The sequence below is a fragment of the Tamandua tetradactyla genome, chromosome 5 (assembly GCF_023851605.1).
Source record: "Tamandua tetradactyla isolate mTamTet1 chromosome 5, mTamTet1.pri, whole genome shotgun sequence".
Taxonomy (NCBI): domain Eukaryota; kingdom Metazoa; phylum Chordata; class Mammalia; order Pilosa; family Myrmecophagidae; genus Tamandua; species Tamandua tetradactyla.
The window spans coordinates 20,484,398-20,508,446 of record NC_135331.1 but is presented as its reverse complement, the minus strand read 5'-3'; the positions used below and the strand labels follow the sequence as shown (position 1 = coordinate 20,508,446).

The following is a 24,049-nucleotide window of genomic DNA, read 5'->3' as shown; positions in this document are numbered from 1 at the left end:
CCTGCGTGGGCCAGGACCTGTCCTGGACTTTCTCACGTGGGTTTGCTCAGGGTATCCTCACCTGGGCCATGGGTGTTCTTGCATTAATTAACAGATTGGGAAAGAGGTTCAGAGAGGAGAACAGCCTGTACAGAAATAAGATATGGTTTTCCTTGGTTGAGCCAGACACCATCAACCCCTGGGCCAGCCTAACTCAAGTCTCACACTTGAGAATGGGACTCTACTGTCCCCACGTGGTCTTGTCCATATTTGCATGCTTCTTTTTTGCTCTTGTCAGAACCAGAACTTAAGTCCTGGGATCCCCAGAGCTTCTTGAGAGCTTTGTTCCACATTGAACTGTGACTTCACAGTTTCCCTGTGTTTGGAATAGTCCTCCAAAAATAGCATGTCGAATTCTACTCGGAACCCTGACTTTTCTGCTTGTGCTATTTCAACACTCACCCACTCCAGGCCATGTTGGATTCATTTCATTTGTAGAAATGGGTTTGGGATACTGCACTGTAATTTTCTTTTTCACTCATCTGTACTTTGTGGATATTTCCTCAGGTCAATAAATAACAATCTGCATCAATTGTTAATGGCTTCATGGTATTCCATTATATTGATGCACTGCAATCAGAGAGGATATTGATATTTATATCATAAGGGCCAGGATGTCCTTAGGAGTGTACCATGTGAGTGTACATACTTATAAAAGTTTTGAGGGGGGCAGCCTCAGGGTTTGTAAGGTAAAGCATAGCATAGTGAGGCCCAGGGATGTTAAACTTGTTCCTAGATTTCAATTTTGAAGCCAGAGTTGGCTGAGGAGTTGGGCAAATTATTTAATCTCTTGGTGTGAAATTTTTTCGTCTATAAAATAGTACTGATATCTACCTCAGAGGATTGTAAAGATGAACAGAAATATGCACAAAATAGTACAATGCTCAGCGTGTAGTAATACACTGTCATTAAAAAGGGATCTTAGCAGTTGGCTAAGATCTGCTCCAGCAGTTCTTAAACCAGGCTGAGGCACTGGAGGGCTTTAAAACAAAATATAGATTCATGGGTCCTGCTCTTGTGAATTCTGATTCAGTAGGTCTGGAGTAGGACCTGGGAATTCCTATTTTTACAAAGCTCCTAGGGTGATTTTAACTGTTAGGTTTAGCATAGTTCTGGATGACAGTGGCTTCAAAAGTTGGCTTAGATTCTCAAAGTGACAGTTCAAAGAGGCTCTATAACAAAATTAGACCCAGGACAGGAAATCTTAGACTAGCCTTGTTGAGCCTAAATTTAAAGAAAAGGGCTTGAGACCACATCCAGGCAACCACTTATGGTTGACATTGCTTGGTCCAGAGAAAATCACTGGAAATTTCTGACTCTGCCAAGTGAAAAGGGTGGAGACTGGGGGAAACATCTCTTCTGCCCTAGGATCTAAGCTCATTCATTCAAAAAATATTTATTGATATAACACAAGTGTCAAATAAGTGTTGAGTGAATGAATCCTAAAAGAATTTAACTACCAATTTATTGACTTCTTACTACATGCTAAAAAACTGTATTGTCTTAACACCAATTATATCTCAATCCTCATAACAATTATGATCTCCATGTTACAGATAAGGAAAGGGAAAAGGAGGCTCAGCAAGGTGAAATCTCTTCCTAAGATTACACAACTAGCGAATGGAAGAACAAGGATATATATTCACCTTATCTGACTAAATCTTGCTTTCATTAAATTAATTCAACAAACATTTATAAAGTGTGTACCAGGCTCAGAGATAAAAAGCTATGCCCTTGTGAGGCTTACATTCTTGAAGGAAGACAATAATGCAATAAGTAAAATATCTAATATGTTTGAAGGTGTAAGTGCTACTGAAAAATTATAACAGGATAAGGGAGTAGGAACAGTGTTTTTGTCATTTTAAATAGGGCACTCAGGGTAGTTCTCATTGAGCAAATATTTGAGCCGAGACTCCACAGAGGTGAGTTGCTCAAAGAGCGTTCGTGGGGGAGTAAATCAGTACAAACCCCACAGGGGGAGGATGCTGCTGAAAAAGCAGCAAAGGGTATCCTGTGGCTTCAAAGGAATGACTATGGAGGGAAATAGGAGATGAGATTATAGGGATGGAGGTCCGGGACAGATCCTGTAAGGTTTTGTAGATAGAGCGTTTAAGTTTGGAGCTTTTACTCTGAGTGAAATGGGGAGACTCTGAATAAGAATTTTGAGCAGATGACGAAATGGTCTCACTTAGGTTTTATACGGTTTCTTCTGTTTTGGTTGGGGAATGGGGTGGGGGTTAGGAAGAACAAACTGAAGCAGAAGCTAGGTGACCGTTCTGTTTCTAACCCACGTGCCACTATTTCTCACCTCCACGTCACTGTCTTTAGTTTGGGACTTGGCTAGGTGGCAGGGGAAGGAAGCGCGGACTCCGAACTCACAAACTCTACCTCTTACCGGAAGGCAGCTCCAGCCCAGCAGGGGGAAGCAGGTCTGAAAAACTCCCTCAACACCAGGAAGTTACTTCCTTAATTCTCTCATTTAAAGTCAGCTTCCCGTTTTGGCCGGAGTGGCAGTGACACTATCCAATGGCTGTTTACATCAGGTCTGTCTCGCCCGATGGGAGACGGCGCCAGCCAATAGACGGGGGCGCCGTCCTCGCCTTCTGATTGGGTGTTTCATTTGAGTATAAATAGTGCGCGCCGGCGCGTGGCCCTCCTCTCGCCAGGCGTCCTCGTGAGAGGTTCGTGTGGATGTAGGAGTTGGCTGTGGGACTGTAGGGATGGGGCGGCTCTGGGGAGAACGGGGGGCCTCGGGGGTTCCTGGGTTCATGCCTCTTTGGCTTGGGAACACGGCAGCGTCTCGTGCTCCCGAATTGGTGACGGCGGCTGCGGCCCCATGCCGGTCGGCGGTGCTCGCGCGTGGCCCGCCCGGCTTAGGCCTCGGGCGGAGCCTGGCCTGGCCGTGGGTCCTGGTGCGGGGGTGACCAGGTCTGAGCTCCCTCTCTCCCCTCAGTGACATCGTCTTTAAACCCTGCGTGGCAATCCCTGACGCACCGCCGTGATGCCCAGGGAAGACAGGGCGACCTGGAAGTCCAACTACTTTCTTAAGATCATCGTAAGTGCTGGGTGGGCTCCGGGCGCTAATAGGGACAGTGGGCTGCTACGTCCCACCCACTCACCTATCGTTTTAGGGAAATCTCGTTTAATCTTAAGTGTTTCCGAGGTATGACCCCCTTGTTGCAATGATAGGTTCAGGCGAGTGTAGTGGCTCCTGAGATGGCACCATGTATAACTAGATCTGTCTTCCAAATAGCTTTAACTCCCTTGCTTTTGGGCAATCTGAGGCAATAAGTAACTCATTTCCTTTGATCTGTGGTTTACTGCTGTTACAAGGAGGCAAGTTGTTGCATATTTAATCCTTCCAGACAGACTATTTGCTGAATGGTTTCTTTTGGATGGTTTTGTGGGTGTTCTTGGCTCAGAAAAGTTGACCATGCTGTACTTTGGGGGTTAGGCTGTATTTTACAACTTACTGTGCTCTATTCTTTCCCCCTACATTTGTTGTGAAAATTTTCAGAAATTCAGGGCACTTAAACCCACTATCTGGGTTCTACAGTTAACATTTTGCTCTGTTTAGGTAGTTTTTTGGATGCTGTACATTCATCTTTCTTGTTTAGGTCTTTTGGGGCAGTTTTTTATTCCTCTTGAAAGCTATTTTAGTGAAATCAGAAACATGCCTCATAATTGGGAAAAATTAAAACTAGATTTATTTAGGTCTTTATGGTTTTATAGTTCATGGAAGATACTCCTGTTCACTTGTCACTTTGGGTGAGCTTAGAAACCTAGCTATCACCATTCATACCTAGCGAGTCAGCAAGTTTCAACAATTCTGGCACTGGTCTAACTCAGGTGCTTCCTGGTGGGAGGAATTGCCCCAATTTCCAAGTAATTTCAGAAGTTCAGAAGAAAGGGAGTGAAATGGAAAGCCAGGGATTGTGGGGTTTGGTTTCTCCTAACATTTATTTCCTCTTTTCTTGCTGAACTTCTGTTGTTTCGGGCTTATTTTTATAGCAACTTCTGGATGATTATCCAAAATGCTTCATAGTGGGAGCAGACAATGTGGGCTCCAAGCAGATGCAGCAGATCCGCATGTCCCTCCGGGGGAAGGCTGTGGTGCTGATGGGCAAGAACACCATGATGCGCAAGGCCATCCGAGGGCATCTGGAAAATAACCCGGCCCTGGAGAAGTCAGTCAATTTCCTGGCCAGCTCTGTCCTCCTTTCCCTGTGCCCTTCTCCATTTTCCTGGAGAATGGTGCTGAAAGGTGATAATCTCCTGTAAACTTGTCTTTGCAGACTGTTACCTCATATCCGGGGGAATGTGGGCTTTGTGTTCACCAAGGAGGACCTCACTGAGATCAGGGACATGCTGATGGCCAACAAGGTAAGGGGAGGACCGGGTTAGTTAAAGAGACTTTATTGTTAACTTTGGCTCCTTGAAAGCAAAATTGACCATTCTCAGGTTGGTTCTGTGGCAGGAAGACTGTTCTCACTCTCTCTTGTTTTTGTTCAGGTACCAGCTGCTGCCCGTGCTGGTGCCATTGCCCCTTGCGAGGTCACTGTACCTGCCCAGAACACTGGTCTGGGGCCCGAGAAAACCTCCTTCTTCCAGGCTTTAGGCATCACCACTAAGATCTCTAGGGGCACCATCGAAATTCTGGTGAGTGGACCTGGCTTGCCTTTGCTGGCAGGTAGGGGGTATTCTTTTGGTGGCTCGGCCTGCTGGATGCCCAGGTATTAACTGTCAGCTGTCTTTTTCTTCAGAGTGATGTGCAGCTGATCAAGACTGGAGACAAGGTGGGAGCCAGTGAAGCCACACTATTGAACATGCTGAACATCTCTCCCTTCTCCTTTGGGCTGATCATCCAGCAGGTGTTTGACAATGGCAGCATCTACAACCCTGAAGTACTTGACATCACAGAGGAAACTCTGCACTCCCGCTTCCTGGAGGTACATACTGTCTTGTCCCTTCCATTAATGATGAAGAGCATGATTGATATCAGACTGGATCTTGGCTATGCTACTTAAATGAGGTGTATAACCAAGGACAGTTTAATTTGTCTGCCTCTGTTTCTTCATGTAAAACTGCAATAATATATGCTTGTTGAAGGATTTAATTAATGAAGGTGAAGCCTTAAGACAGTGCTGGGCACATAGTAAGGGCTATCCTAGGGGCTGCAAAATCTCATTTTGTGTAGTTGTGAGAAATTAAGAAAAATGGACAATTCAGTGCTTTCTTACATAAGTGCCAGGTATCCTTGGAAGGACTGATTTTCCTTTTTTCTGAGATTGTCCCTAACTTTTGCCATTAAGTTTGCCTTTAATAAATATGATGATACTTATATAGTTTTTTCTTTATTGGTCAAATAAAAACTTGCAATTAAGTAATACCTTAACCCGTTTTAAAAAGAAATCTCCATGAGTATATAAAGTTCATGTCTGAAATTTGTTTAGTGATTCTCTTTCATGGAACTCAAAAGGTGTTGTTGATAGTTTATATTTTTCATAAAATTGTGGTGGCTTTTGAGTCCCATCAGTAGAGAACATAGATTGGGAATAAGGGCAAAAAGCATTTGTAACTCAGTGGGTCTGAATTGCTTTGCCAGGAGTGATAGGTATGAGATTGACAGGTCTCTTGTGTTTGAGATACTTAACAAGTATCCTTTAGTTATTTTTATTTATTTATTTATTTTTAACTTGGGCAGGCAGCGGGAATGGAACCTGGGTCCCTGGCATGGCAGGCAAGAATTCTGCTGCTGAACCACCATCACACTGCCCTGTCCTTTAGTTTTATCTGGATTTCCCTGCCTTTATTCCTAGGATGTTCTTGCCTAAAATGTAATTTCTCCCTTGTCTGCAGGGTGTCCGCAATGTTGCCAGTGTATGTCTGCATATTGGTTACCCAACTGTTGCATCAGTACCCCATTCCATCATCAATGGGTACAAGCGAGTTCTGGCTTTGTCTGTGGAGACTGATTATACCTTCCCACTTGCTGAAAAGGTAAAAAAAGATAACACCAGAATCACAGGGGCAACCTGCTGCTTAGTGCGTTTATCCTTTTTATAATTGTTTACATAGTAGGTATATTAAGAGTGTAAGTGAGGTTGGTGTTGAGAGGTGGGGGAGGAGGTATGCTAACTTTGGGAATGGCCAGAAACTTGGAAGATTTAATGGGTGAGAGCTGGGCCTAGCTGGCCTTCTTACAAGGCTATATCCAGCCTTTGCCATGTCTTGTTAGGGAAGACCACACACAGGCTTTGGAAGTATTGGTCTTTATACCTAGGGTGGAGGGTTGTGGATAATGAGGGGTTGTCAATGACTGTTTTGGATGATCACTAACTTCTCCCCTTGTTTTCAGGTCAAGGCTTTCTTGGCTGATCCATCTGCATTTGTGGCTGCTGCCCCTGTGGCTGCCACCACCACTGCTGCTCCTGCTGCTGCTGCTGCAGCCCCAGCCAAGCTTGAAGCAAAGGAAGAGTCGGAGGAGTCGGACGAGGATATGGGATTTGGTCTCTTTGACTAGTCTCCAAAAAGCAGCCAACTCAACTAGCTTTATTTGTGAATGAGGAAATAAAGGCTTACTTCTCTTAAAAGTCTCTGGATGCTTTATTGTACATTTTGATGTTTACTAACTTTTCTAAACCAGCTTAAACTGTCCTTTTTAAATTATTATTTTTTTATTACATAGGCAGGTACCGGGAATCGAACCCAGTTCTGGCGTGGCAGGTGAGAACTCTGCCACTGAGCCACCAGTGCCTGCCCAAATTCGTTTTGTTTTTTTGACTGTAATTCTTGTTCCTATGGGCCATTTGACCACTAGCCTGTTCTAAGATACACAGTAGGTCCTTAAGTATGCAGTGGAGGAATGCCAGGTATCATCCTGGAGAGCAGTGCCTTTCACAATTTGGGGATCCATTGATCAGCAGGTAGTGACTAGTATTAAAAGACAAAATACCAGGTTTGGGGTGATTTGCTGTGAAACTCATTTTTATATACAGACTTGTATACTGGGCTACGATATTATGTTATTGTAACTAGGTCTTAAAAGTTTGAAAGCCCCTGCTAATAAGGGCTGACACGAAGCTATGAAGACCTTATGCTCTAAATTGTATTCTATAAACGTAGGTAGATCTCTCTAGGAATAAAATTCAGACAACTTCCATGGGTGGTCGGCCTTCCCAGTCATTGCCTTGGCTTAAGCTCCCATTGTGGAGCATCGAGGATTTCCCAAAGGCAGCCTCCTCTCCCAGCTAGTGTGAATCCCGTCAAACCAACCCCTACTTTCTACCTTCCACAAATACTGGATTGCAAATTTGAGGATCTGTGTCGCTGTTCTGTACCTGGCTGCGTTCCAGGCGTCCAAGCAGCTCTCGACACGATACTTAATGTGATTTCAGGAACGATCCACGCAGGCTGGGCTTGCGGGCTATGTTTGCGGGTTGGAAGCCGCAGGGTAGGTCTCACCGTATTGCAGATCTTCACAGACCCTCTCCCTACGAGACCTGGCGGAGGACACCTTGATTTGGAGCCGAGGGGCGGGCCCTAGGGAAGCCGCCGGGTCTGTAGTCCGGGCTCTCACAGGACCCGGGGACGATCGCCGTCCCGCCCAGGGACGTCAGGTCAGGTACCCGCCCCGGCTCCAGGACTCGCCCTGCCGCGTGGGCTCGCGCGGTGACCCGGAAGCGCTCCGGAAATGATTCCGGGGTCAGCGCCGGCAGGATGGCGGCGGACACGCAGGTGAGGGGGGCGGCCGCTGGGCCAACAAGGCTACGTACTGAGGGCGGGCGGTGGCCTCCAGGTCGGGTCGCTCCCGCTGCTTGGCCTCGGGGCGAGGGGCCGCGGGACGTGGTGGTTGCGAGGGGAGCGGCCCCTGGGTTGCTTGCTGCTGGTCCTTTAGGGCTCCTGGTCCGGCCCGGCTCCTGACTCGGGCGGCGCCAGTCGATCGGAGCTGGAGGAGACAGGACCTCCGGCCTCGGCTTCGGCCGCTGGAGTCTGGTGGAGCCCTCCCTGTACACTGGAGTTGCAGAAGTTCGTCTGTTGAATTCTTCGCTCCATTTCCCTTTAGCCCGCCGACATTGAGCGCTGGGCCAATGCCAGATCCTCCTTTAACTTTGTAGTTAGCGTAAATGTTTTTCGAGTACCTACTGTGTGCAAGTACTTATAGCACTGTCTGTATGCAGACAGATCTGGGTTTGAGTTCACTGCCGCCGCTCTCAGTCGCTGGGCAAGTGACTTAACCCCCGCAAACCTTACACGGTAGTCCTGAGGATCAGTGAGATAAAGTAGGGGTCGATATATAGTGACTGTTACCATTACATCCAGCGTTAAATGAAATAACTGTATCTACCCAGGAATTCCTCTTGATTGGTATCTGTTTATGTTCCCCTTGAGTGGTACCTTGTAGGTCAGGGAAGAACTTGGGGAAAATCGTTTTCCTCCACTCCAGACTTGATTGTTATTTTAAGGTTGAAAAGACAATGTTTAAGGTTGTCTTTGTGAGTGTTTAAGGTTGAAAAGACAATGTGGTGGGGAAAACAACAACAATAAAAAAAAAGCACAAACGAATATCTAAAGGACAGTTTGGCATACTTGGGTCTCCTGGATGATGAGTGAACAGAGCGTGACTATCTATTTGAACATTCAAAAGGTCGTTATTGAGGTTCCCCTGTTCGAGGGAGGGAATTTGTTTCAGGTTGTGTCATATTGAATTAGAAAGAAAAGCTTACTCTTTTGAATAGTTCCAGAGGTCAGGTATATAATATATGGTGAATGTTTAACATCGATGCTCATGTGCAAAAATGTCTTTCCTCTAGAGCTGTGTTGCCAAATATTCGCCACGTGGGAACTTAAATTAATAGCCATCTGGCTATTTAAATTAGTTAAAGTTAAATAAAATGAGAAATTCACTTACTTTGTTATGCTAGTCACATTTCAAGGGCAGAGTAGACATACGTGGTTGGTGGCTACTTAATCATAGAAAGTTCTATTGGACAACACTGCTCCAGAGAGAAACCTGTGAGCGTTAAAGCTGTTTGCATATGAGCTCATTGAAGGGTTTTGGGTACTCTCAGTTTCATACTGACAATGTTTCAAATTGTAACATTCATTTTCTGGTAAAGAAAAAGAGCCTTCAACCTGTAAAGCCCACTACCCGTTAAACTGTAGCCAGAAATTTAATATCATCACGTGGAAAGACAGCCATGTGGGAATTCTACAGAGATGGTGTATTGTGTCTATGCATCTGTTTTTGCTCCTCAGACCCACTAAAACTAGTAAAGCTTTTTTTTTAATGCCATGAGGATTGAGAGAATGAGAGTGCAGACAACAGCAGCAAACTTAGGAAAGCTAGAAAGCCATGATAAATGGTAAAGAACTTAGCAGACCGAAGAAAAATGAATACTAAGGCAACGCTTGGCAAAGCTGCAAACCAATCTGATGTACACTGCAGAATTTCTGAAAGACTGGTGATATCCATTAACCTCTGGAAGTAAGGGTGAATGAGGAGAAGTTAAATGAAGGAGAATTGGTTGAAAGTCTGTTCTAGATGCAATTGAGACCCAGATCTCCAACTCCACTCTGGCAAAAGACTAGAGATTTTCTCTCTGGAGAGTGTAAAACAGAGGATCACTACATTGTGAGGGCTAGGTTAGAAGAGGGTCTAGTATCCAAATAAGAGGGAGTAGAACATATTGGAGAGGAGGAAATCATTGACAGAATAAAATAGTTCAAGAAAAATTCCCCAAACTGCAGGATGTGTTTCCAGACCCAAAGTGCTCAACACAGTGGATTGAAATAGACACATTAAAGCACATTATGAGATTTTAGAACCCTGGGCAAAAGAGGAAATCCTCAGGTCTCATACAAAGGATCAGGAGTCAGAATGGCAACCTCTCTCACCAGTTCTGGTTGAATATTTTGGTATTTGCTTCCCTCTCTAAATGACACAATGGAGAACTGCCTTTGGAATTCTGAAGGTAAATAATTTCACCCTAGACATGCAAGGACTCCACAGATTTACCTCTCATTCATTCCTTTCTCAGAATGTCCCTGGAGAATGTGCTTTACCCACACACAGGAAAGAGTGAAGCTTTCAGGAAAATCAACTGTGCCCCAGTTGTAGAGGATCACCAGTCTAGGATGGGGCAGGTCAGAAAACTCCCGGAGAGCCTTCCTCAGCTAGAGGGACTGATTTACCTAAATGTCTTAAGATTTAGACAAATAGCGAAGAGTTGGGAGTTGGATTACTGATAAGAACAGATAAAGCAAGGAATGGGAAAGGGCAGTTACTAAGTCCAGGGAAATTGAAAGCTGTGTAGGATAAGAAGCATAATCATAGTTTATGAAATGAAAATATGGATACTATTTACATATAATGTAGATACTGATTACTGAACTACCCCATATTAGGAAATTGGGGAATTACATTGAGGAAATAAGTAGGGTGAGTTGGGGCTTGGGGAAAGGAAAGAAAAGTATGGGAAGTAGGCACTAATCTAAAAAAATCAAGCCTAGCGGTACTAGGAAGTCATTTAGAGAGGGAAGCAAATACCAAAAGATTCAACCAGAACTGGTGAGAGAGGTTGCCCCTGGGGAATTAGGGCAAGGGACTGGTTCTTATAGCAAACCTCAGAATTTTTTACTCTTTTTGAATCTTTTTTTTTTTTTTTAATTGTGAAATATATATACAAATCAGTAGATTTCAAAGTACGTTTTAACGAGTAGTTTTAGAACAGATTTCAAAGTTTGGTATGGGTGACAGATCCACAATTTCAGGTAATTCCTTCTAGCTGCTCCAAGTCACTGAAGATTAAAAAGAAACATCAATATGATTCAGTAATTATATTCACTTATTAAATCCTAACTTTGCTTTTATAACTACTCTTCTGATCCTTCTCCCAGTCTTTAGGGATATTTGGATTATGCCCATTCTAACTTTTTTAATGTTGAAAAGGGGTGTCAACAATATGGAATAGGGGATGGAACTGGTTGATGGAGATACTGGGTTTCTGGACTTAACTGGCCTAGAAACCATCTGAAAGTTTTAGTTTCTGAAAAGTAAATTAGGTGTGTGTAACTCTTATAGGATCTCAGATAGAGCCCTGGGTGTTCTTTAGGGTTAACAGGAATGCTGTTGGTTGGTGTTTGGCAAACAGAAGCAATGAGCAACATCTAGCTGAAGCTTGCATAAGAGTAGCTTCCAGAATAGCTTCTTGGCTCTATTTGAACTCTCTTAGCCACTGATATCTTATTTCATTACATTTTTCCCCCTTTTGCTCAGGACAGCATTGTCGATCCTATGGTGCCAGGGCGAGGCTCATCCCTGGGAGTCATGTCCCATGTTGCCAGGAATACTCATACCCTGAATGTCATGTCCCACATAGAGGGGAGGATAATGATTTTCCTTGCAAATTTGGCCTTAGAGAGAGCAACATAAGGGGTTCTCTGAAAGTAGCGCTTAGGCATAATTATAGGTAGGCTTAGGTTCTCTGCTGTAGAAATAAGTTTCATAAGGGCAAATCTCAAGATCAGGGACTTGGCTTATTAACTTGGGAGTCCCTGATGTTGAGAAAGTATCAGGGATTTCCCAGATAGGACAGTTTAATAGTTCCATATTTTTTTTCCAGTTCTTCAAGGGATTTTGTGTATACTTTTTTTTTTTTTGCTTGGACAGGCACCAGGAATTGAATCCGGGTCTCTGGCACAGCAAGTGAGAACTCTGCCACTGCACTACCATTACCCGGCCTATACTTTTTAATTATCTGCCCAACATACTCTGGGATGTGTCCAAGTGTTACATTAAGCTAAATAGAATTACATTCCCACTCTGGGCCCCATGTGTTTGGGTTGTTTAAATGATCTATCCAGACAGGTTGAGTTAGTGCTACAGAAAAGTTAGTGCTACAGAAAATTTAGGTTTTGGACAAAATAATGTTTTCTTCCTTTGATCTCATACAGTAGGTGAAATTCTAAAATATGTACACTGTCTTCCTTTACCCTGTATGCTTTTTTTAATTTAAATTGAGAAATCTTCACAGACATACATGCTATATATGTTGTACAATCGATGGCTCACAATATCATCACATAGTTATATATTCATTACCATGATGTTTTTTAAAAACTTGCATCACTCTGGAAAAAGAAATAAAAAGAAAAAAGGAAAACCTTATATATACTATACACCTTACCCCTCCCTTTCATTGACCATTAGTGTTTCCATTTACCCAATTTATTTTACTCTTTGTCCCCCCCTATTATTTATTTATTTTTTTATGTATTCTGATTTACCTTAGTTCCAACCAGAGGCTTCATTCTTATCTCTCCTTGAAGGCTCAACTCTTTTTTAGTAGTTTTAACAGTTGTTGTATGTAGCAGTGCTGACTTTCAGAGCTGCAGAACTCCAACTCTTGAGTCTTTGGTAACTTCATACAGGCAGCCAAAGTTCCAGGGAAATACCATGTTATTATACACATGCAGCAAAGCATTTTTGATTCTTTTTAATTACATGCATAAATAACTAAAAACAAAAGGCATTTTAAAGTTAATCATTTTCATAGACGCCAAAGTTTTCAGCAACAGTTCACTGGCAGAACTCTAGCAGGGATTTAAGCATATAGAACACTTTGCATTATTTTATTTCTCTATGCACCCTTGAATCTTATTCTGCTAGGAAGGCCTCCCTGTGATGATGCCATGCTCTACTACATGTATGTCTCTAACTGTCCAATTTTTTAGTTTTTAGAATATTGCTCAGGAGCAGGTTTTCAGGAATATTTGCAAACTACCCTCTCCCTAGATCTTATGCTTCTGTTCCTGTGGAAGGGACTGCGACTGTGGTAACTTGGAATGGGGTTGTTGGTTTCAGATTTAGTTTAAAAAATGCAGGTGCTGTGACTCTTGGGTCCACTCTGAGAAATGACTTTTTCTCTTAGAGGGTGTTCAGGACTGTAAAATGGGGATAGTGGGGCCTACCTCTTCGGCTTGTTGGTAGTGGTGGTTGACTTTGTGTTTAGGATGAGAGTCAATGCTCTACACACATTCTATCATTTCATCTCCATGACAGTAATATAAAATAGGTGTTGTTATCTGCATTGTGAGGTGAGGAAATTGGAAACTCGAGAAAGTAAAATAATTTGACTGAGTTTCTGCATCTAGTTGGAGGCAAAGTTGGGATTCAATTTCTTTACCTTTTGGCGTTTTAACCACTGTTCTAATGCTCCCTGAATGACTTGCCAGGACACTGCCATTCCCTTGTGGGAAAGTTAAAATGAGCTGGTATAGAGGGTGCCTGGCCCATAGCAGCCTGTCACTGGGTTTTGAATAATTCTGAAAGGATATTGGGTCCTGAGGTTGTGGCTGTTGGCTTAACTTCTCATTGCCCAAGTTTAATTAAGGTGTATTGGCTGGTTGATTGGTTGGTTTATAAAACAGAAGTTCTCCAAAGCAATAGGCTGAGCCCCCAATCTTGGGGTTTGCTCATAGGAAACTTAACTCTGCAAAGATAGGTTAAGCCTATTTAGAATTAGGCCTAAGAGTCACCCCCAAGAGAACCTCTTTTGTTGCTCAGATGTGGCCTCTCTCTCTCAGCCAACACGACAAGCAAACTCACTGCCCTCCCCCCTCTCTATATGGGACATGGCTCCCAGGGGTGTGGACCTTCCTGGCAATGTGGGACAGAAATCCTAGAATGAGCTGGGACTCGGCACCAAGGGATTGAGAAAACCTTCTCTACCAAAAGGGGGAAGAGTGAAATGAGACAAAATAAAGTGTCAATGGCTGAGAGATTCCAAACAGAGTTGAGAGGTTATCCTGGAGGTTATTCTTACACATTAAATAGATATCGCTTTTTTAGTTACGGCGTAACAGAGAGGCTGTAGGGAACTGCCTGAAAAAGTAGAGCTGTGTTCCAGTGGCCACGTTTCTTGAAGATGATTGTATAATGATATAGCTTTTGCAGTGTGACTGTGTGATTGTGAAAACCTTGTGTCTGATGCTCCTTTTAGCTACTATATCAACAGAAGAGTAGAACATATGGAATAAAAATAAATAACAGGGGGAACAAATGCTAAAATAAATTTAGTTTGAGATGCTAGTGGTAAATGAAAGCGAGGGGTAAGGGGTACGGTATGTATAACTTTTTTTTCTCAACCAGGGCAATTTGCCCTCCAGGATACATTGGGTAATGTCTAGAGACAGTTTTGGTTTTACCACTAAGTGGAGGTGGGTGGGCAGCAGTACTACTGGGATCCAGTGGGTAGAGGCCAGGGATGCTACCCAGCATCCTACAATGCACAGGACAGGCCCCACAATAAAGATATTGGGCCAAAAGCGTCAGTAGTGCTGAGGTTGAGAAACCCTGGGTTGGAGAGAGCTTCACTGAATTCTGTCCTTCTCCTCTCCAAAACACACGCGCGCACACACACACACACACACACACACACACACACACACACCACACTCATTATTTTGTTGTCTGACTGGTGAAACTTTCTCTGTGGGCTTGGCCTTCACAGGTTTCCGAGACACTCAAGCGTTTTGCAGGAAAGGTGACAACAGCCAGTGTGAAGGAACGAAGAGAAATCCTCAGCGAACTGGGGAAATGTGTTGCTGGAAAAGGTATTTTATTTTCCATCCACATAGCCTGGAGACTATTCCATTTCAAAGCAAATTGTGTTCTCTGTTTAGTATGGTGGCCTTCTTTTTTCCCCCCTTCCTGCAGCAATTTCTGTGTTCATTTTCTATATTTGTTATAATGTGCATTAAAACCTCATTTCTTAATGTTAGTTGGTATAGTCAAGAGTTTACCATTTAGTCACCTAAGCTTTTTTTTTTTTTTTTTTTTTAAGACAGAGAAGGAAGGAAGGATAGAAGGAAGGAAGGGAGGAAGAAAGGGAAACATCTTTAAACATTTTCTTATTTTATTATATTTTGTTTGTTTGTTTGTTTTTTACATGGGCTGGGGCCGGGAATCGAACCGGGGTCCTCCGGCATGGCAGGCAAGCACTCTTGCCCGCTGAGCCACCGCGGCCCGCCCCACCTAAGCTTTTTATACTTTTAATTATTTTGATTGGAAATATTTCTAAAAAATACCAACAATCTCTCTTAGGTAGTTTACTGTATGTGAAGACATTTTCCTTATGGCACGAGACACCATTTTTCCCAATCTGTGTTCCATGGGAGATGCCACATTTTCTAATCCCTTCTTCACTGTGCTCTCCAGGTATTAGCTTTATTAAGCTTTGTTTCCAGTGTTTTCCTTGGACTTTTTTTTTTTTTTTTTTTAATGCTGAATACCTGGTAAAGGCCTGGGAAACACATTTTGGAAAATGCTGAACACTTACTTATCCTGTACCATAATTGAGAGACAGCCCTATGACCTATTGGGGTGTGGAAGATATGTATACAAAAAAGCAATAAATTGCAAAGCACACTGCATGAGTTAGTTATAGAACAGATTTAAGAGTTTGATATGGGTTACAGTTCCACAATTTTATGTTTTTCCTTCTAGCTGCTCCGAGACACTGGAGACTAAAAGAAAAATCAATGTAATGATTCAGCAATCATTTTCACTAGTTAAATCCTATCTTCTCTGTTATAATTCGACCTTCTCCTTTGATCTTTCTTCCAGTCTTTAGGGGTATTTGGGCTATGCCCATTCTAACTTTTTCATATTCAAAAAGGCTGTTGATAATATGGGTTAGGGGAATATAACTAGTTGATGTTCTGGAGAGGCTGGCCCCTCTGGGTTTCAGAACTTAATCTGGCCTAGGAAGTTATCTGGAGGTTGTAGGTTTCTGAAAGTAATCATAGTATACAGAACCTTTGTAGAATCTCAGATAAAGCCCTAGGTATTCTTTAGGGTTGGCAGGAATGGTTTTGGTTGGACTTTGGCAAACCAGCAATATCTAGCTGAAGCTTGCATAAGAGTAGCTTCTCGACTCTACTTGAACTCTTTCTGTTTGAATTCTTTCAGCCACTGAAACCTTATTTGTTACACTTCTTTTCCCCCTTTTTGATCAGGAAGGCATTGTCATTTCCACGGTGTCAGGGCTAGGCTCATCCCTGGGACTCATCCCATGTTGCTAGGGAGACTTACACCCCTGGATGTCATGGCCCACCTAGCGGGGAGGATAATGATTTTACTTGCAGAGTTGGGCTTAGAGAGAGAGAGGCAACAAAAGAGGCAGCATCTGTTTTAACAAAACCATCTCTGTGATTCTGATGTATCCTGGAGTTTGAGAACCCTGGCCATATAGAGTTGTGTCTCCCTTCTGTGTGCATTCATTTTATCACATCCTACCATTCTTTTTCATACAAGTTCTGATTTGCTGCTTCAGAGCTACTAAAGCCTGAGTAACCTACCTAAACTTGTTAGAGTTGTGTGTAAATTAAGTAAATTGCTATTTGTGAGCTTCTAAGAGCTTCTCCTATGTATTAATGCTTTTGTGGGAGATTTATGGCCTCCTCGAAGGTCTTTCTGGTCACGTTCAAAGGGGTCTAGTTAGAAAAGTTTGCTGGCCGATTGAATTCCAAGTAGACAAAATACTGGCTCTCACATCTTTTGATCCATAATATCTGACTCTCTGCTATCTTAACTGCTGAATACTACATTTGTTTTTTCCCTTTTTTATGGAGGGTGGGTAAAGTTTAGAAATTACTCAGGACCTTTTTAGGGTGATTTTACTCTTCATTTGCCCTGAAATTCTACAGTTGAGGGTGAATTATATTTGTACAGTGCTCAGAAGCCTGTCCGTACAAGTTAACTACCCCTTGCATGAAATTGTTAGTCTTCAACTTTCAAATTTTCTAAATCCAGGGAAGGGCAATTGCAGGGCAGTGATTATTCTGGCCTCTTGTTTTGTGAGAGCAGCAGAAAGCCAAGCCAGATAAGCAAAGGTGGGTGCCAGGCTGAGGAGTTGAGAACTTTCTCAGAGCTGTCTGACCCTGGATGCAGTTGGTCAGCATGACTCAGCCCAGTTTGGCTCTGAGGCCTCCAAGTGCTCCCTGATGCCTTCCTCAGCCCTGCCTCCATATAGTTGAATGCTGACACTCAGGGATGCTGTGTCTCCTATGCCCGTTCTTTCTAGTCAGAGCCCTTTGGTGCAGGAGTCAGTATTGAAGGGTGTGGCTCTGGGGTCAGATGGGCCCTGAAGTCTAGCCATGGCTCTGCCTCTTGAAGGCTGTGTGTTCAGGTTACTTAACCTCTCAGGGTCTCCTTCCTTTGAACATGATGAAAGCAGTGGTACCCTCTTCACAGGGTTGGCATGAAGAGTGATGAGAACATGCATGCATGGTGCTGAACATGGTGCCTGGTTGTAGTGATCTTGCAGTGTACATTCGCAGTTATCACTTTTCTCTTCCCCACAACCTATTTGTGACCTGAGTCGCACTTTTCCTCAATTATTCAAATAGCTTCAAATCAGATGGACTGACATACTGCTCAGTACCCAGAGGAACCTGAGCCCTTGCACCTGGCTTCCAAGTTCATTTTCCCTCCAACATTCAAACCTAACACTTTAGGCCCTGTGCAAACCTGTTTTGGGTCCCCTGCTCATGGGGTCTCCCATATTGGTCTACAATTTAAATTTCCCCTCCCCTTTCACCTGTGGTCTTCAGGCTGGAATGCAGAAACTGTTACAGGTCGGCTTTCCAACATTATTGGGCACTGTTGTTCAACCAAAGTTTGTGTTTCACTTTGGCTATCCTACTGGATTGATGTTGTGCCTTGGTTTTTTCATCTTCAGATGTCGCAGCTAACAGTACTTGCCTAATGGGGATTCAATGAGTATAATGCATGTAAATGCATAAGGTCAGGGCCTAGCACCTTGTGAGCACTAATTAACCATTTGCTTCCTCTTCATTTGTCCTGAATACACAGGATGCATTCTTGCCTCTGTACTTTTGCTCATACTGTTAACACCACTTAGCATATCCTTCCTTCTCTTTCCACTTTTCCATAGCCTATTAGTCTATCAGGTCAAGCTCTTGTCTCCTTAAAATCTTCAGAAACCACTCCAGTTACAGGTGCTTTTTCCCTTTTCTATCCCTCACAGTACTTTAACTTTTGACTTTTGTACAGGCATACTTTGCTTTATTGTGCTCTACTTTATTGAGCGTCACAAATAGTGTGCTTTTTTTTTTTACAAATGGAAGGTTTGTGGCAACCCTTTGTTGAGCAAATCTCTTGGTGCCATTGTGCTCACTTCATTGTCTCTGTGTCACATTTTGGTAATTCATGCAATATTTCAACCTTTTTCATTATTATTATATCTTATGGTGATCTGTGATCAGTGATCTTTGATGTTACTATTGTAATTGTTTTGGGGAGCCACAGACCACACCATATAGGACAGAGAGCTTCATCAATAAATGTTGTGTATGTTCTAGCTGCTCTACCAACTGGCCCTTACCCCATCTCTTTCCCTCTCCTTGGATATCCCTAGTCCCTGAGACATAATAATATTGAAATTAGGCCAGTTAGTAACCCACAATGGCTTCTCAGTGTTCAAGTGAAAGGAGGAGACATATGTCTCTCACTTTAAATAAAAAACTAGAAATGATTAAGCGTAATGAAAAAGATGCCTAGATAGGCCAAAAACTGGGCCTCTTGTGCCAAACAGTTAGCCAAGTTATGAATGCAAAGGAAAAGTTCTTGAAGGAAATTAAAAATGCTACTCCAGTGAAAGTGAAACAGCCCAATGACTGATATGAAGAAAATTTTAGTGGTCTAGATAGAAGATCAAACCAGCCCCAACATTCCCTTAAACCAAAACTTAATCTAGAGCAAGGGCTAATTTTCTTCAATTCTGTGAAGGCCAAGAGAGGTGAGGAGGCTGCAGAAGAAAATTTGAAACTAGCAGAGATTGGTTCATGGGGTTTAAGGAAAGAAACTATCTCCGTAACATAGAAGTACAAGGTAAAGCAGCAAGTGTGATGTAGAAGCTGCAGCAAGTTATCCAGAAGATCTAGCTAAGGTCATACACTTAACAACAGATTTTCAGTGTAGATCAAGCAGCCTTATAGTGGAAGAAGGTGACTGTGCTGATTTGAAATGATGTATGTACCCTAGAAAAGCCGTGTTTTAATCCTAATCCCATTTTGTAAAGGCAGCTGTTTCTTCTAATCCCTATTCAGCATTATATGCTTAAAACTGTAATTAGATCATCTCCCTGGAAATGTGATTTAATCAAGAGTGGCTGTTAAGCTGGATTAGGTAGAGGCATGTCTCCACCCATTTGGGTGGGTCTTGATTAGTTTCTGAAGTCCTATAAAAGAGGAAACATTTTGGAGAATGGGAGATTTCTAAGAGACCAGATAATGGCATAGCCACAAGAAGCAGAGAGTCTACCAGCCAGCGACCTTTGGAGATGAAGAAGTAAAATGCCTCCCAGGGAGCTTCATGAAAGGAAGCCAGGAGAGAAAGCTAGCAGATGATGCCGAGTTCACCATGTGCCCTTCCAGCCGAGAGAGAAACGCTGATCTTGTTCGCCATGTGCCTTCTCACTTGAGAGAGAGACCCTGAACTTCACTGACCTTCTTAAACCAAGATATCTTTCCCTGGATGCCTTTGATTGGACATTTCTATAGACTTGTTTTAATTGGAGCATTTTCTCAGCTTTAGAGCTGTAAACTAGCAACTCATTAAATTCTCCTTTTTGAAACCATTCCATTTCTGGTATATTGCATTCTGGCAGCTAGCAAACTAGAACAGTGACATTTCAGATTCTTATAGGTAGAGAGGAGAAGTCAGTATCTGGCTTCAAAGGACAGGCTGACTCTCTTGTTGGGGGCTAAAGCAGCTAACCAGTAAGTTGAAACCAGTGCTCATTTACCATTCCGAAAATCCTTGGACCCTTAAGAATTATGCTAAATCTACTCTGCCTGTGCTTTATAAATAAAACAACATAGGCTGTATGACAGCCATTTGTTTTGCAACGTGGTTTACTGAATGTTTTAAACCCACTATTGAGACCTACTGTTTAGAAAAAAAGATACCTTTCAATATATGACTGCTCATCGACAATGCATCTTGTCACCCAAGAGCTCTGATGATGATGTAGAATGAGATTAACGTTATTTTCATGCCTGCTAACACAACATCCATTCTGTAGTCTGTGGATCAAGGAGTAGTTTTGACTTTCAAGTCTAATTATTGAAGAAATACATTTCATAAAGCTAGCACTGCCATAGATAGTGATTCTGCTGATAAATCTGGACAAAGTAAGTTGAAAACTTTCCAGAAAGGATTCACCATTCTAGTTGGCATTCAGAACATTCTATGATTCTTGGGAGGAGGTCAAAATATCAACATTCATAGGATTTTGGGTGAACTTGATTCTAACCCTCATGAATGACCTTGAGGGGTTCAAGACTTCAGTGGAGGAAGTCACTGAAGATTGGTGGAGATAGCAAGAGAATGAGGTTAGAAGTAGAAGCTGAAGATGCTACTGAATTGCTGCAATATTTGGGATAAAACCTTGGTAGATGACAAGTTGCTTCTAATAGATCAGCAAAGAAAGTGTTTTTTTGAGATAGACTCTATTCCTGGTGAAGATGTGAAAATTGTTGAAATGATGATAAAGGATGTAGAATATGATATAAACTTAGTTGATAAAGCAGCAGTAGAGTTTGAGAGGATTGACTCCAATTTTGAAAGTTTTACTGTGGGTAAAATGCTATCAAGCAGCCTCACTTGCTACAGAGACATCTTTTGTGAAAGGAAGAGTCTACAGATGTAGCATACTTCACTGATGTCTTATTTTAAGAAATTGCCACAACCACCCCAAGCTTCAGCAGCCACCACCCTGGTCTGTCAGCAGCCATCGACATGGAGTCAAGACCAGCAAAAAGATTACGACTCTGAAGGCTGATGGTTAGCATTTTTTAGCAGTCAAGTAGTTTTTCATTGAAGTATTGTTTAGGTTTGCTAAAGCTGCCAGAATGTAATATGCCAGAAATGAATTGACTTTTATAACGGGGTTTAGTAAGTTATAAATTTACTGTTCTAAGTCCATAAAAATGTCCAAACTAAGGCATCAGCAAAAGTATACCATCAGTCTAGAAATGCCAATCACTTCTGGGGCTTACATGGTGATGTCTGCTGGCCCTTTGCTCCCAGGTTTCCTTGCTTTCAGCTCTTGGTTCTAGTGGCCTCCTCTCTGAGCTTCTGGGGACCCTCACCTAGCTTCTCCAGGGCAAACTCTTGATTTCATCTCTTAGGTTAGCATCTTTAAATATCTGTCTTGATTTAATTTCTCTGTTGTCTGTGTTGGGTCTCCAAGCATCTCTAAATGTCTGCATCTCTCTGCCCCCTGTGTCAGTTCTGAATTTTTTCTCTGTAAACTCACTTAAGACCCAGTTTGAATGGGCACAGTCACAACTCCATGGAAACAACCTAATCAAAATATCCCATCCTAGAATAGATTTGCCCTACAAGATTGGATTAAGATTAAAAGAATATAGCTTTTCTGGGGTACATAATAGTTTCAAACCATCACATTCCACCCTCTGGACCCCCCAAAGTCATGTTTTTTCCATATACAGAATACATTCATTCCACCACAGTATCAGAAAAGCCTTAAATCATTTTGGTAATAATACAAATACAATACCATATAAAATAAAAAAATAATACAAATATAGTACCAAGTAAAATAGTACAAAATCTCATCAAAGTTCGTTACAGACATGGTCTGTCTTAAGGCAAAATTCTCCTCTGACTGTGACCCTCTGAAACTCAGAACAAGTTACCTGCTGCCAATATACAAAGAGGGGCAGTAATAGGAAAAACATTCCCATTTACATGGGGTGATATTGGAAGGAAAATGGGTCAAAGGTCCCAAACAGTTCCTAAAACTCATAGGGCAAACTCCATTAAATTTCAGTCTGAGAGTCATTTATCCTTGGGGCTTGAGAGAGCAGCAGTCCCACCCTTCCCAGGGGCTTATATAACAGCCTTGTTCTCTCTGAATGCTGGGCTGAGGGTTGCAACATTGGGAAACATTGGGGAGACCACCTTATTCTTGGCTCCACCCTCTCCAAGCATTGGGGCAGCACGTGGATTTTCTGCCATCTCCTGGGCAAGCACTCAACCCTTTCAGAACAATGGGGGAGTCAGCAGACTCCTTGGAATCCCTGGGTAATGTGCTCAACCCTCTTTGAGGCCTGAGGTGGTAAAACTTCCTGAATGAGGAAATGATAGGCCTACCCCCTGCTTCTGGGGCAAACTCAGCCTTTCCACGTGCATGGATGGATCTGCTCTCCTGGCCCAAGATTTCCTGGTTCCAGATCTTACCTTCCATGGCCTTTGAGGTCATTTTTCTTTCAATGTGTCCCTTTTCTGTCCCTTTTATTCTAGACTGGCATGGTTCTGTTCATACAGATACCACAAAAAATTTGTTGACTTGGCATGCAGCATTCAGGGGTCAAATCCATCAGACAATAGGACTTCCCAAAAATCCTTTCTGGATAACTCCATCTCCAAACCTGACTTTTTTCTCACATGGCTGACTGGTTCCATGTTTGATTAAATCCTCACATGGGGCAGTATTCTCTGGGGTCTCATTTTCCAAAAGCTCAGAATTTTCCAAGCTATCAGTTTCTGGTTTCTTTGTACCCAAGAGTTCAGTTCTCAGTTTATCCCTTCCCTGTTGCATTTTGTTATAAGCTACAAGAAGAAGCCAGGTTGCATTTTTCACATTTAGTTTCCTCAGCTAGAGATCTGAGTTCATCACCTTCAAATTCTACCTTCCATCTAACACCAGGACTCAATTTTGCCAAAGTCTCTGCCATTTTAAGACAAGGTTCGTCTTCCTTCCAGTAAGGCCTCATCAGAAGCACCTTTAGTGTCCATACTTCTACCTACAGCCTCTTCAAAGCAGTCCAGGTCTTTTCTAGTCACCTCCTCACAATTCTTCCAGAATCTTACCCATAATCATTTAAAAATCTGTTCCAGCATTTTTGGTATTTGCACCCCACTTTTCTGGTACCAAAATCTGTTTTGGTTTGGTTAAGCTGGCAGAATGTAATATACCAGAAATGGTTTCGCTTTTTTTTTTTTTTAAAGGATGGATAGATTTATTTTTGCTTAATACCACTTTGTATGTTTATATTGTACTATTGTAATAGTATCTTTTAAAATGCAGTCATAAAATTGGGGAAGTACAGTGGTGGCTGAATGGTACAATGTGGTTTCGCTTTTATAAAGGAATTTGTTAAGTTACAAATATAGTGTTCTAAGGCCATAAAAATGTCCAAAATAAGGCAGCAACAAGGATATACCTTCACTGTAGAATGGCTGATCACTTCTGGGGTTTCTGTCATGTGGGAAGGCACATGGCCTTTTCTCCTGGGTTTCATTGCTTTCAGCTCTGGGTTCTCGTGGCTTCCACTCTGAGCTTCTTTGGGCCCCCACCTAACTTCTCCAAGGCAAACTTTGGATTTTGTCTCTTAGCTTAGCATCTCCAAATGTCTGTGCCTTGTTTTGATTCTCTGTTCTCTGTGTCGGCTCTCCAGTCATCTCCAAATGTCTTCATCTGTTTGCTCTCTGTGTCGGTTCTGAGCCCTTTCTTTCTCCATGAGCTCTTTTAGGACCTCAGTAGCCTAAGACCCATCTTGAATGGACATGGCCACAACTCCACAGAAATAATGTAATCGAAAGACACAACCACTGTTGGTGGGTCATATTTCCATGAAAACAACCTAATCAAAAGATTCCATAACAGGCCTGCCCCATGTGATTGGAATTAGCATTAAAAGAACATGGCTTTTCTGGGGGTACATAATAGTTGCAATCCAGCACAAGTATGTACAATGTTTTTTAGATATAATGTTATTGCATGCTTAATAGACTACAGTATAGTGTAAACACAACTGAAAAAATTTTTTTATTGTATAGTATAACATATATATAAAGCAAAGAAGGAAAAAAGCGATAGTTTTCAAAGTACTCTTCAACAAGTAGTTGGTTACAGGACAGATCCCAGAGTTTGTCATGGATTACCATACCATA

At 42.5% G+C, this 24,049-nt stretch overlaps 2 protein-coding genes across 2 annotated transcripts in view; both read left to right on the top strand.

Annotated features, from left to right (window-relative positions):
* Window positions 1-2,592: 2,592 nt before the first annotated feature.
* Window positions 2,593-6,632, top strand: RPLP0 (ribosomal protein lateral stalk subunit P0). The gene is made up of 8 exons (XM_077160000.1): window positions 2,593-2,720; window positions 2,993-3,094; window positions 4,051-4,226; window positions 4,335-4,422; window positions 4,552-4,698; window positions 4,803-4,988; window positions 5,899-6,039; window positions 6,398-6,632. The coding sequence occupies exons 2-8, from the start codon at window positions 3,041-3,043 to the stop codon at window positions 6,560-6,562; spliced, it is 957 nt and encodes a 318-aa protein (XP_077016115.1). The 5' UTR covers window positions 2,593-2,720; window positions 2,993-3,040; the 3' UTR covers window positions 6,563-6,632.
* A 1,101-nt stretch (window positions 6,633-7,733) lies between these two features.
* The window catches only part of GCN1 (GCN1 activator of EIF2AK4), a 98,479-nt gene continuing 82,163 nt past the window's right edge, over window positions 7,734-24,049 (top strand). Inside the window, exons 1-2 of the mRNA XM_077159995.1 lie at window positions 7,734-7,776; window positions 14,553-14,655. Of these exons, the coding sequence (XP_077016110.1) occupies window positions 7,759-7,776; window positions 14,553-14,655 (121 nt within the window). The 5' untranslated portion in view covers window positions 7,734-7,758. The remainder of the gene's footprint in view (window positions 7,777-14,552; window positions 14,656-24,049) is intronic.

Excerpts from the sequence above, each read along its gene's own strand:
- RPLP0 (XM_077160000.1), top strand. The coding sequence starts at position 3,041 with ATGCCCAGGGAAGACAGGGCGACCTGGAAGTCCAACTACTTTCTTAAG. Across the intron at positions 3,095-4,050 it reads ACTACTTTCTTAAGATCATC|CAACTTCTGGATGATTATCC; the intron begins GTAAGTGCTGGG and ends TTATTTTTATAG. Across the intron at positions 6,040-6,397 it reads CCTTCCCACTTGCTGAAAAG|GTCAAGGCTTTCTTGGCTGA; the intron begins GTAAAAAAAGAT and ends CCTTGTTTTCAG.